Raw genomic sequence first — 12,314 nt, 5'->3', positions numbered from 1 at the left:
CCATCAAATGAAGCCACTGTGCCCACCAAATGCAGCCACTGTGCCCATCAAACGCAGCCACTGTGCCCATCAAACGCAGCCACTTGTGCCCGTCAAACGCAGTCACTTGTGCCCGTCAAACGCAGCCACTTGTGCCCGTCAAACGCAGCCACTTGTGCCTGTCAAACGCAGCCACTTGTGCCCGTCAAACGCAGCCACCTGTGCCCGTCAAACGCAGCCACCTGTGCCCGTCAAATGCAGCCACCTGTGCCCATTAAATGCAGCCATCACTAACCCCCCCCACAATGCACGATCTGCCACTGGTGCTGACAGTTCCTTGGCATTCCTGGTTGCACCTTCCAGCACACTAGGAGTGGAATGTGCAAAGCCCAGGGACCTGTCAGCACGGAGCGTGAGATGTAAGTAAAGTAGATGTAAGTAGAGTACAAACACATTTGTACTCTACTTACTGTTGTCAAAATTACTTTGTTTTAATAAATGTCGCGTTGCAATGAATGATGTGCCCCGCTGTATGTGCTTTTTAAATAAAAATATGTCACTTCATACTGAATTTCACAGGACAATACATCCCGCTCATGTGACTGCACGGCCTGTCCCACCTCTCTCCGCTCTTCTCTCACATCTCTTCTGAGTCCTGACAGCGGGGAATTCTCAGCCCCGCCCCCTCTCTTCTGATATGATGGCTATAGTCAGCGGGCAGGTCCTGAGAATTCCCTGCTGACCTCAGGACGCAAAAAAGACATGAGAGAAGAGCTGAGAGAGGCGGGACGGGCCAGGCAGTCACATGAGCGGGATGTATTGTCCTGTGAAATTCAAAGTAATTTTAACAATACGCTCGGAGCACTCACCCAGGAGGGGCGGGGCAAGTTGGGATGACGTCACCCGGCAATCGATTTTCCGGTCCTTACGCATCAATGCAGCATTGGGGACACCTGAATCTTGATGCATCAATGCAATGATTAATTTCAGCACCCCTATCAGCCCTGCGTTTTTTTTTGCGCTATAAACAAAAGAAGAGTGACAATAAAAAAAAAATATATATATATATTTTACTTGCTGTAATAAATATCCCAAATCTTTTTTTTTTTTTTTAAAAGACAAGTTTTTCTTGGTTTAGGCCGATATGTATTCTTCTATATATTTTTGGTAAAAAAAAAATTGCAAACAGTGTATATTGATTTGTTTGCGCAAAAGTTATACTGTCTACAAAATGGGATAGATTTATGGCATTTTTATTATTTTTTTTTGTTTGTTTTATTTTTTTAGTAATGGCGGTCATCAGCGATTTTTATCGAGACTGCGATTTTACGGTGGACACATCGGACAGTTTTGGGACCAGTGACAATTATACAGCAATCAGTGCTATAAAAATGCACTGATTACTGTATAAATGTCACTGGCAGGGAAGGGGTTAACACTAGGGGGCGATCAAGTGGTTAACTGTGTTCCCTAGTGTGTGTTCTAACTGTGGGGCGATGGGACTGACTAGGAGGAGAGAAAGATCAGTGTTCATACATACAGTAGTATGAAGACACGATCTTTCTCCTTTCCCCTGAGAGAACCAGGTAAACACACAGATCCTGGTTCTCTCTCTGTCACAAGCGATCGTGGGTGCCCGGCGGTCATCGCGCCTGCCGGGCACTCGCATCAGCTCCAGCAGCGAGCCGTGGGCGCATCCCCTAGTGGTCAAAAGGCAAAGCGATTTAAGGTACATTGTTTCACCCAGGGGAACCGACCTGTACAACTGTGGCGGCTGATCAGGAAGTGGTTAACAGTGAGAGACAGATTAACATCAAAAATATCCAGAAAAACAGATTTCATAAAAGGTAAAAATGTATTTGCATTGTAATGAGTGAAATAAGTATTTAACCCCTTCGCAAAATGCGACTTAGTACTTGGTGGCAAAACCCTTGTTTACAGTCACAGAGGTCAGACGTGTCTTGTAGGTTTGCACACATCTCAGGAGGGATTTTGTCCCACTCCTCTTTGCAGATCCTCTCCAAGTCATAAGGTATTGAGGCTGATGTTTAGTAACACGAACCTTCAGCACTCTTCACATATTTTTTTGTGAGATTAAGGTCTGAATACTGGCTAGGCCACTCTAGGACCTTAGTGTGCTTTTTCTTGAGCAACTCATTTGTTGCCTTGGTCCTCTGTTTTGGGTCATTGTAATGCTGGAATACCCATCCACGACCAATTTTCAATGCCCTGGCTGAGGGAAGGAGGTTCTCACCCAAGATTTGACAGTACATGGCCCCATCCATTGTCTCTTTGATGTGGTGAAGTTGTTCTGTCCCCTTAGCAGAACCCCCCCCAAAGCATAATTTTTCCATCTGCATGTTTGACAGGTGGAAATGGTGTTCTTGGCGCCATAGGCAGCATTCCTCCTCTAAACAGGGCGAGTTGAGTTGATGCCAAAGAGCTTGATTTTGGTCTCATCTGACCACAACACTTTCACCCAGTTCTCCTCTGAATAATTTAGATGTTCATTAGTAAACTTCAGACGGGCCTGTACATGTGCTTTCTTGAGCAGGGGGACCTTGTGGGCACTGCAGGGTTTCAGTCCTTCATGGTGTAGTGTGTTACCAATTGTTTTCTTGGTGACCATGATCCCAGCTGCCTTGAGATCATTGACAAGATTCTCCCATATAGTTCTAGGCTGATTCCTCACTGCTCTCATGATCATTGAAACTCCACGAGGTGAGATCTTGCATGGAGCCCCAGATCGAGGGATATTGACTGTTATTTTGTGTTTTTTCCACTTACGAATAATTACACCAACTGTTGTCACCCTCTCACCAAGCTTCTTGGCAATGGTCTTTTAGCCCATTCCAGCCTTGTGTAGGTCTAAAATCTTGTCCCTGACATCCTTGGACGGCTCTTTGGTCTTGGCCATGGTGGAGAGATTGGAATCTGATTGATTGCTTCTGTGGACAGGTGTCTTTTATACAGGTAACAAGCTGAGATTAGGAGCACTCCCTTTTTAAAGAGGTTGTAAACCTCCCTCTGCAAGTTGTACCTACAGGTAAGCTTATAATGAGATGAAAGTAAATGTGGTGTTCACTCAATGAGCAATAACATAAAAAAAATGAATACTATACAAATACATAAAGTGACAATGCATTAAATAATGTGAACTTCACACAGCATAAAGGTGCCACAGTAATAAATAACAATGCAATACAATTAATATAAAAGTGCTTCGTGAAAAAAGAAGTTCATAAATAAAATTCGTAAGTAAAGTGGTTGTGTGAAGAAAAATCAATGAATCCAAATCCTAAAGGTGCTCAATCAGAAAAAAAATGCATAAGTTAAAGTGCTTGTGTGACGAGAGATCAATGAATCCAGATCTCTTTGAGAGATAGAAGGAAGTAGAGAGAAGACATTGCTGGAACCGGCTTCAGAGCAGGTATATGGAGGGAAGTGAGGACCTGTCTAAAGTTTTCAGTGGCATTCATGGAAATAATGTCCAGACTGATTGGAGGTCCCAGGAATAGGCACTTATGCTGCGTACACACGACCTGAAATTCGGCCAGCAAAAAAACGATGAGAGCTTTTGGTCAGAAAATGCGATCGTGTGTATGCTCAGTCGGACTTTTGCTGTCCGAATTTCGGCCAGCAAAAGATTGAGAGCATGTTCTCAATTTTTCGGTCGGAAAAAGTTCCTATCCAAAAATGCATCCAAAAATGCATTTGTGTGTATGCAATTCCGACACGCAAAAACTCATGCATGCTCAGATTCAACTACGGGATAATGGCTATTGGCTACTGGCTATTGAACTTCCTTTTTCTAGTCCCTTTGTACCTGTTGTATGCCACAGCATTCTTGACGGTCGGAATTTGGTGTGACCATGTGTATGCAAGACAGCTTTAGCAAATTCCCATCAAAATTCCGTTGGGAAAACCATCAGAGCTTTATCCGACCAAAATTCCGATCGCGTGTATGCAGCATTACTGTTTGGATTCTGGAGATATCCATTACATCCAAGCTGAACTAGACATGTAGGGGTCTTCATGTGAGGTGAGAGGCTGGGGCAAACCACAAGTGCACTTCGGATGGTTGAAGTGGTTTATGATCTGGAGTCATTGATCTCTCTTCACACAAGCACTTATGAACTTTTTTCTGATTGAGCACCTTTATGATTTGGTTTCATTGATTTTTCTTCACACAAGCACTTTACATACGAATGTTACATATGAACTGCTTTTTGATTAAGCACTTTTAGACTCATTGTATTGCATTGTCACTTTATTACTTCGGCACCTTTATGGTGCATGAAGTTCACGTTATTTGATGTATTGTCACTTTATGTATTTGCATAGTATTATAGTTTTTTAGTTGATGTTATTGCTTATTGAGTTAGCCCCACATTTACTTTTATCAAATTAGCACTGTGTGGGAACACTTTTCCATGTTGGCAGCTACTCAATTTTATTCTAGATATATTTGGTTTGCGCATTAGTATTTTTTCACTTTATAAGCCTGTAATAAGGCTTGCCTATAGGTACTGTAAATATCCCCTAAACGTGCGCCATTTAGCAAATATTGACTGCTTACTGCGCCAAGGATGTAATTGGCGCATCCGCTCTGAAGTAACGGCCACCCGTGCCATTTCTTCAGACAAGTGTGCCGTGACTGGCGTCTCCCGTACGTATGCGTGGGAGTGACGTCGCGCAGCTCCGGCCAATCACAGAGCTGGAGTCCGCAGCCCCGGAAGGAAGACCGGCGAAGATGGATGCAGCCTGCAGTGGAGACGACCCAGACTTCATTTGCAGGTAATATGCTAGTATGCGATGCATACTAGCATATTATTTCTTTACTTTGCAGGAAAGAATAAAGGAAGAAAATCCCACCATGGTTTGCTTCCTTTTTAAGAGAGTGCTCCTAATCTCAGCTTGTTACCTGGGAGCCAGAAATCTTGCTGATTTCTTTGTCAGTGGGAACACGTACAAAATCAGCAGAGGATCAAATACTTTTTTCCATCACTTTGTGTGTATATGTATATGTATACATATATATGTGTGTGTATATATATATATATATATATATATATATATATATATATATATATATATATATATATATATATATATATATATATATTTATTCCACTCACAGGTCTTGTAGCAGAAATAAATCAAAACAACTAGTTTTATTGTGGATGTTTTGCTGGAGCGCAGTCATTGTTTCTCAAGACACTAAACATGGAAATTAACAGACTTATAAACCCAAAGTCCCACCCACCAACAACACCCCCTAGTGATGCCATCACACCTAGCAAGGCTAAAAAAGACACATACAAGGTAGTGGTGAAGGAAAGATCACAAAAGGAAAAAATCACAATAGTCCACCAAAAAAGCAAAAAATACATCATCCTAGCTTAAACAAAGCTATCAAAAAGTAACTCCTGCATAAAAAGGTCAATGCAGAAGAAGTGGAACAAAGCGAAAAACTGTATTATAAGCACTCACAAGATGGGTGCCATTGCTCATGGTAAACACCAGGAAGGCTCATCCGTCATTAGTAACATAATATAAATAGAACAAGTGATGTGCTCAGGCAACATAGGGACAAATGAAAAATAAAAATGTTGTAGCTCGTCATTTGTTTTATTATTAAAACATCTAGTCTACCCTATATACAGTATATGTCCACCCCACCCCACCCCACCCCAAGATCTTACAACTGGGGAAAGGTTCATTGTCACTAAGCAACAGTTTAATAAACACTGCAGCAGTTTTTGGTGCCATTATTTGTGGTGTGCATAGTTCCTTAAAAGCATTGTTGCTTTCTTTTTTCTAGGAATCTATTATGGTTGGCTTGCACACATGTGGGGATCTTGCTCCGAATACATTGCGTATTTTTGTTGCAAAACCAGAAGTTAAAGCTGTGTGCAGTGTTGGCTGCTGTTATCATTTTCTGTCGGAAGAATTTGATAATCTAGAAGGTATGGCAATGTTTTTTTCCTGATATTTCTTTAAAAATGTAATTTGTTTCCTTTCACCTGTTAAAATATGTCCTTTATATGTCCTACTTAATAAAGTGTTACAGAGGCGAGGGTCCTTCCTAAAACTGAACTCCAGACAAACCGCTAAATAGATCAATTACACACATGGAAACTGTTTTACCTGCCAAAGGAATTTTATCTCTGTCCATCCAGTTTTCAGATTTACACAGCACTACCGCAAAGCCAGGAGGATGACACTTCCGGACAGTGAAGAAGCCAAAGCTGACTGATTAGGCTATCCCTCTGCTCACTCCGCTCTCTTTTCCTGTGAACATGTTTCTTTGTTTCTTTTGAACACATTTACATGCAGCACACTTGATTGTATTCCAATCCTGCCCCTCCAAACCCCACTCTGATCTCTGCTCTACAGGGGATTGTAAGAAGTTGATATTAACTAAAATTCAGTTATTTTGCTTTTAAAAATACATTTATTGATGTTTTATTGAATTATCACTGTGTTCATTTGTGTTTTTATGTCTGCCTGGAGTTTAGCTTTACGGGGATACTTAAGTTTAATTTCTGTCATACTTACCTGCTCTGTGCAGTGGTTTTGCACAGAGCCACCCAGATCCTCCTCTTCTCAGGTCCTGTCATGTACCTTGTGGCAGAGCCTGACGTGTAGGAGACATCTTGTACAGCCTTGGCTCAAGGGCCCCTGGTGTTGCAACAATGGCCACGAGAGCGCAGTGAGGTAAGAGTGCCTGCAAGATCTTCCATTGGTAGCAGAGGTGTATGGTAGGTGCGTTACCAGAGCTGGGCTGGATAGCTAAAGCAGCAGATGACAGCAGTAACAGCAGATGCAGGTATACAGCAGATGGAGGCACCAGGCACTATGCAGAGGACAGATGGATAACTGGATGCTGGGTCAGACAAGCCAGGTCAGCAATGGATAATCAGATATGAGCACCAACGGCAAGCAGAGAATGGTCAAGATGCAGGCAATTATAACAACATCTTAAGGCAAGCCAAGGTCAGGACAGATAGAAGCAAGCATGGTCAGGATATGCTGGGTCAAACACAGGAATCAATATACAGGAACATGGGTAGGGAACACCCCCCCCCCCCCCCCCCCGGTTCAGTTTGCAGCAGAACATGCACACAGGCAAAAACGTTGTTCAAACACGCAAAGACCATTAAAGTCAATGGGACACGAACATGAAAAATCAAAAGTGCTAATTTTAAAGGCTTATATGCAAGTTATTGCCATAAAAAAGTGTTTGGGGACCCGGGTCCTGTCCCAGGGGACATGTATCAATGCAAACATATTTTTTAAAAACTGCAGTTTTTTGGGGAGCAATGATTTTAATAATGCTTAAAGTGAAACAATAAAAAATGAAATATTTCTTTAAATATTGTGCCTGGGAGGTGTCCTTAGTATGCCTGTAAAGTAGCGCATCTTTCTCATGTTTATAACAGTGCCACAGCAAAATGACATTTCTAAAGGAAAAATTGTCATTTAAAACTGCTTGTGGCTGTAATGTATTGTCGGATCCTGGCAATATAGATAAAAAATACCAAAACAATTGCGTGGATGTGACTCCCAAAATCCCTACCAGGCCCTTCAGATCTGGTATGGATATTAAGGGGAACCCCGCACCCATTTTTTTTTTTTTAAATGGCGTAGGGGTCCCCCAGGAACTATATACTCGGAAGAGCAGTATATGTATATATACCCATATAATGTGCAGGAAATTGAGCCCTCACAGTTACTCTTTCTGGGTGCAGGAACGGGCCCTGCTGTGAAATATTATATCAAGAATTGTAATTACATGCCCCTGTCAAACCGGGGCAGAAAAATTGGGCCTTTGGTGGTAGTGGTGCCACAACACTGTAAGCCCTCTCAGATACTCTTGTTGGGTGCAATAACGGGCCCTGCTGTGAAATGTTGTCTCAAAAATTGTAATTACATGTCCCTGTTAAAAAGGGGCAGAAAAATTGGGCCTTGGGCGGAGGTGTTGATGCCACAACATTGTAACCCCTCTAAGATACTCTTGTTGGGCGCAGGAACGGGCCCTGCTGTGAAATACAGTGAGGCAAAAAAGTATTTAGTCAGCCACCAATATTGCAAGTTCTCCCACTTAAAAAGAGGAGAGAGGCCTGTAATTGTCATCATAGGTACACCTCAACTATGAGAGACAAAATGTGTAAACAAATCCAGACAATCACATTGCCTGATTTTTGAAAGAATTTATTTGCAAATTATGGTGGAAAATAAGTATTTGGTCAATATCAAAAGTTCATCTCAATACTTTGTTATATATCCTTTGGCAATGACAGAGGTCAAATGTTTTATGTAAGTCTTCACAAGGTTGTCACACAATGTTTCTGGTATGTTGGCCCATTCCTCTATCTCCTCTAGAGTAGTGATGTTTTGGGGTTGTCGCTGGGCAACACAGACTTTTAACTCCCTCCCAAAGGTTTTCTATATGGTTGAGATCTGGAGACTGGCTAGGCTACTGTAGGACCTTGAAATGCTTCTTAGGAAGACACTCCTTCGTTGCCCGGGCGGTGTGTTTGGGATCATTGTCATACTGAAAGACCCAGCCACATTTCATCTTCAATGCTCTTGCTGATGGGAGGAGGTTTGCACTCAAAATCTCACGATACATGGCCCCATTCATTCTTTCATGTACATGGATCAGTCGTACTGTTCCCTTTGCAGAGAAACAGCCCCAAAGCATGATGTTGCCACCCCCATGCTTCACAGTAGGCATGGTGTTCTTTGGTTGCAACTCAGCATTCTCTCTCCTCCAAACACGACGAGTTGTGTTTCTACCAAACAGTTCTACTTTGGTTTCATCTGACCATATGACATTCTCCCAATCCTCTTCTGAATCATCCAAATTCCTTCTAGCAAACCTCAGACGGGCCCGGGCATGTACTGGCTTAAGTAGGTGGACACGTCTCGCACTGCAGGATTGGAGTCCCTGGCGGCGTAGTGTATACTGATGGTAGCTTTTGTTATGATGGTCCCAGCTCTCTGCAGGTCATTCACTAGGTCCCCCCGTGTGGTTCTGGGATTTTTGCTCACCGTTCTTGTGATCATTTTGACCCCACGGGGTGAGATCTTGCGTGGAGCCCAAAATCGAGGGAGATTATCAGTGGTCTTGTATGTCTTTCATTTTCTAATTATTGCTCCCACAGTTGATTTCTTCACACCAAGCTGCTTGCCTATTGCAGATTCAGTCTTCCCAGCCTGGTGCAGGTCTACAATTTTTTTTATGGTGTCCTTCGACAGCTTTTTGGTCTTCACCATAGTGGAGTTGGGAGTGTGACTGTTTGAGGTTGTGGACAGGTGTTAAAGAAGAAGATACAGGTCTGTGAGAGACAGAAATCTTGCTTGTTTGCAGGTGACCAAATACGTATTTTTCACCATAATTTGCAAATAAATTCTTTAAAAAATTAGACAATGTGATTGTCTGGATTTGTTTCCACATTTTGTCTCTCATAGTTGAGGTATACCTATGATGACAATTACAGGCCTCTCTCATCGTTTTAAGTGGGAGAACTTGCACAATTGGTGGCTGACTAAATACTTTTTTGCCCCACTGTATTAGATCAAATGTCTCCAAGTCTGCTCTTGCCCCTAGATATTCCTGCACCATGTAATGCAGACACTGGCGATGGTTGCTTGAACCGATCAGACCTTGGTGCTGAAAAATTGTTTAAAGGCATCGGTCAACTGGCCACCTTCTCTATCTCTCTTCTTCTGACTGAACAAAGCCTCAGCAACACGTTGTCCAGCACCAGGAAATTGTAACCTCCCAGGGTCTGGAAATGCATTGCACAAACCTTTCTTCAAGGCCTTCTGAAGATGTTTCATCCTCTGCGAAGGCAGGATGAGTTCTGAAACCTCACCCTTGTAAGCTGGATCAAGAAGGGTTGCCAGCCAGTAATGATCCCTCTCCTTGACACTATAAATCCTAGGGTCCTTTTGCAGGCTTTGCAGAATCAGGGAGGCCATGCAGTGTAAGTTTGCAGAGGCATTCGATTCTGAGTCCTCTGGGTCACTAAGGATCACATGATCCGTAACTACCTCCTCCTTGGGTTTCTGGGGACTGAAAACCATCCCTTGAAGACTGCTGCTGAGTGATATCCTCTACATCCATGCTTGACACAATGCTCCTCCTCTTCTTCCTGTGTGTTTGGTGGGCCTGCAGGAATGCTATCTGGATAAAGGGAGACTTGAGAGGTAAGGAAGTGCTCCTCTTCTTCCCACTGTTCTGCCTCAAGTGCCCTGTCCATGATTCCACAAAGCGTGTGTTCCAACAAGAAGACTAGAGGGACAGTGTCACTGATACATGCGTTGTCGCTGCTCACCATCCTTGTGGCCTCCTCAAATGGTGACAGGACAGTGCATCAGCAGCCAGTGGCATTGCGAAAAGAAGCCAAGCTCCCCTGACCCTGTCCTGCTGCCAAACTTGCACAGGTACTCATTGATGACCCTCTGCTGTGTGTGCAGCCGCTGCAGCATTGCCAACGTTGAGTTCCACCTGTTGGGCATGTCACAAATGAGGCGGATGGTGGGCATTTTGCATTCCCTTTGAATGTCAGCCAGCCGAGCACTGGCATTGTATGACAGATGGAAATGACCACATACTTTTCTGGCCTGCATAAGGAGATCCTGTAAGCCTGGGTACTTGCTCAAGAACCACTGCACCACCAAATTCAGGACGTGTGCCAAACATGGAGCGGAGAGAAGGTTGGTGCCATTGTTGCATACAACTATTCCTGGCTGAAGCTGGCGTGGCATCAACCATCTCTGAGCCTGTCCCTGCAGAGCTGACAGAATCTCTGCCCTAGTGTGGCTCCTGTCCCCTAGGCAGACCAACTCAAGCACCGCATGACATCTTTTAGCCTGACTGCTTGCGTAGCCCCTTGAACGCTTATGGAGCGCTGCAAGGTCATAGGACAAATCTTCTGAAGGGGCCATTGATGAAGAAGTGGAGGGGCGGAGGAGAGAGCTGTGGCAGAATCATTACTAGCATTTTGAAGGCGTAGTGGCGGAACAAGCTCCAACAACACTGAACCCTGTCCTGCATCCTTCTCAGCTGCCAGCAGAGTTACCCAGTGTGCTGTGAAGGAAAGGTAAAGTCTTTGCCCATGCCTGCTGGACCATGAGTCAGTGATAATATGAACCTTACTGCTAACAAGGCCAAAACATTGCCTTCCACATGCTGGTAGTATCAGGAATCAGATCGAGACAGAAGTAAAATTAAATCACACTTGTTTATTAATAATAATAATAAGGTGAACAGAGTAAGCATAGTCAAAACAAGCCAGAGTTCAGTAACCGGATCGGATAGTCAGCAAAGCAAATGTCAGAGAGCCAGAGATAAACGTAGTAGTACAGCAAGCAGGATCAGAAGCCAGAAGGAATGTCAGCTGAACAAGTCTTCAACAGGAACGCAGGAGAAAGTCTCTGTGATGTTGACAAAAGCGAAGGCAGAGATCAAGAGAGCTGGATGGCTTTAAGTAGTCAGGACTTACAAGCAGAATCAACAACAGCTGGGTAACTGTGGAGAGAGATGGGAGCTGCCAATTAGCCACCACCTGAGCGGCCAGCTCAGAGAAGGAAGGGCTGAGCCCAGCCCTGAGATTACCCCCTCCTCAATGACCCCTCCCCCTCGGAGGACCACTGGGCTTGAGGGGAAAACGACTATGGAAATCACAGAGGACAGGGGCATGTATGTCCGAGGATGAGACCCAAGAGCATTGCTCCGGACCATACTCCTTCCAGTGCACCAGGTATTGTATGCGACCACGGAACCTACGGGAGTCAACAATGGATTGTACTTCATTCTCCTCATGGTTCTCAACCTGCATAGGGTGAGGACGTGGCACCGAGGTGGTAAAGCGATTGCAGACCAAAGGTTTCAATAAGGAGACATGAAACACATTTGAGATGTGCATACTAGGAAGAAGGCTTAAGCCACTGGGTTAATCCTGCGAAGGATACGGAAAGGCCCAATAAACCAAGGTGCGAACTTCAAAGAAGGAACCCGAAGTTGGAGGTTGTGCGATGACAGCCAGACTCTGTCCCCAACCTGGTAGGAAGGTGCAGGCAGGCGTTTGCGGTCACCATGGAGTCTGTACCTATCATTAGCATGTTGCAAAGCCTCCTGAACTTGCGCCCAAGTGGAACGAAGACCACGGAGATGCTCCTCTAATGCAGGAATACTCTGTGAAACAAATGAGTCAGGCAACATGGAAGGTTGGAAATCATAATCCGCCATAAACTGGGACAATCAGGAAGCAGAATTCAAGGCAGTGTTGTGAGCAAACTCTGCCCAGGGTAATAGGTCT

The 12,314-nt window shown here is 44.0% G+C and overlaps 1 protein-coding gene across 3 annotated transcripts in view; it reads left to right on the top strand.

Annotated features, from left to right (window-relative positions):
* METTL25 (methyltransferase like 25) overlaps nt 1-12,314 on the top strand; it is a 403,498-nt gene that overhangs the window by 176,920 nt on the left and 214,264 nt on the right. For all 3 annotated transcript variants that reach the window (XM_077471886.1, XM_077471887.1, XM_077471885.1), the window contains exon 6: nt 5,804-5,948. In XM_077471886.1, the coding sequence (XP_077328012.1) occupies nt 5,804-5,948 (145 nt within the window). The remainder of the gene's footprint in view (nt 1-5,803; nt 5,949-12,314) is intronic.

This window comes from Lithobates pipiens, unplaced genomic scaffold (assembly GCF_037356315.1).
Source record: "Lithobates pipiens isolate NorthernLeopardFrog02 unplaced genomic scaffold, aLitPip1_a1.2 Scaffold_8, whole genome shotgun sequence".
Taxonomy (NCBI): Eukaryota; Metazoa; Chordata; class Amphibia; order Anura; family Ranidae; genus Lithobates; species Lithobates pipiens.
This window is presented reverse-complemented; position numbering and strand designations above follow the sequence as displayed.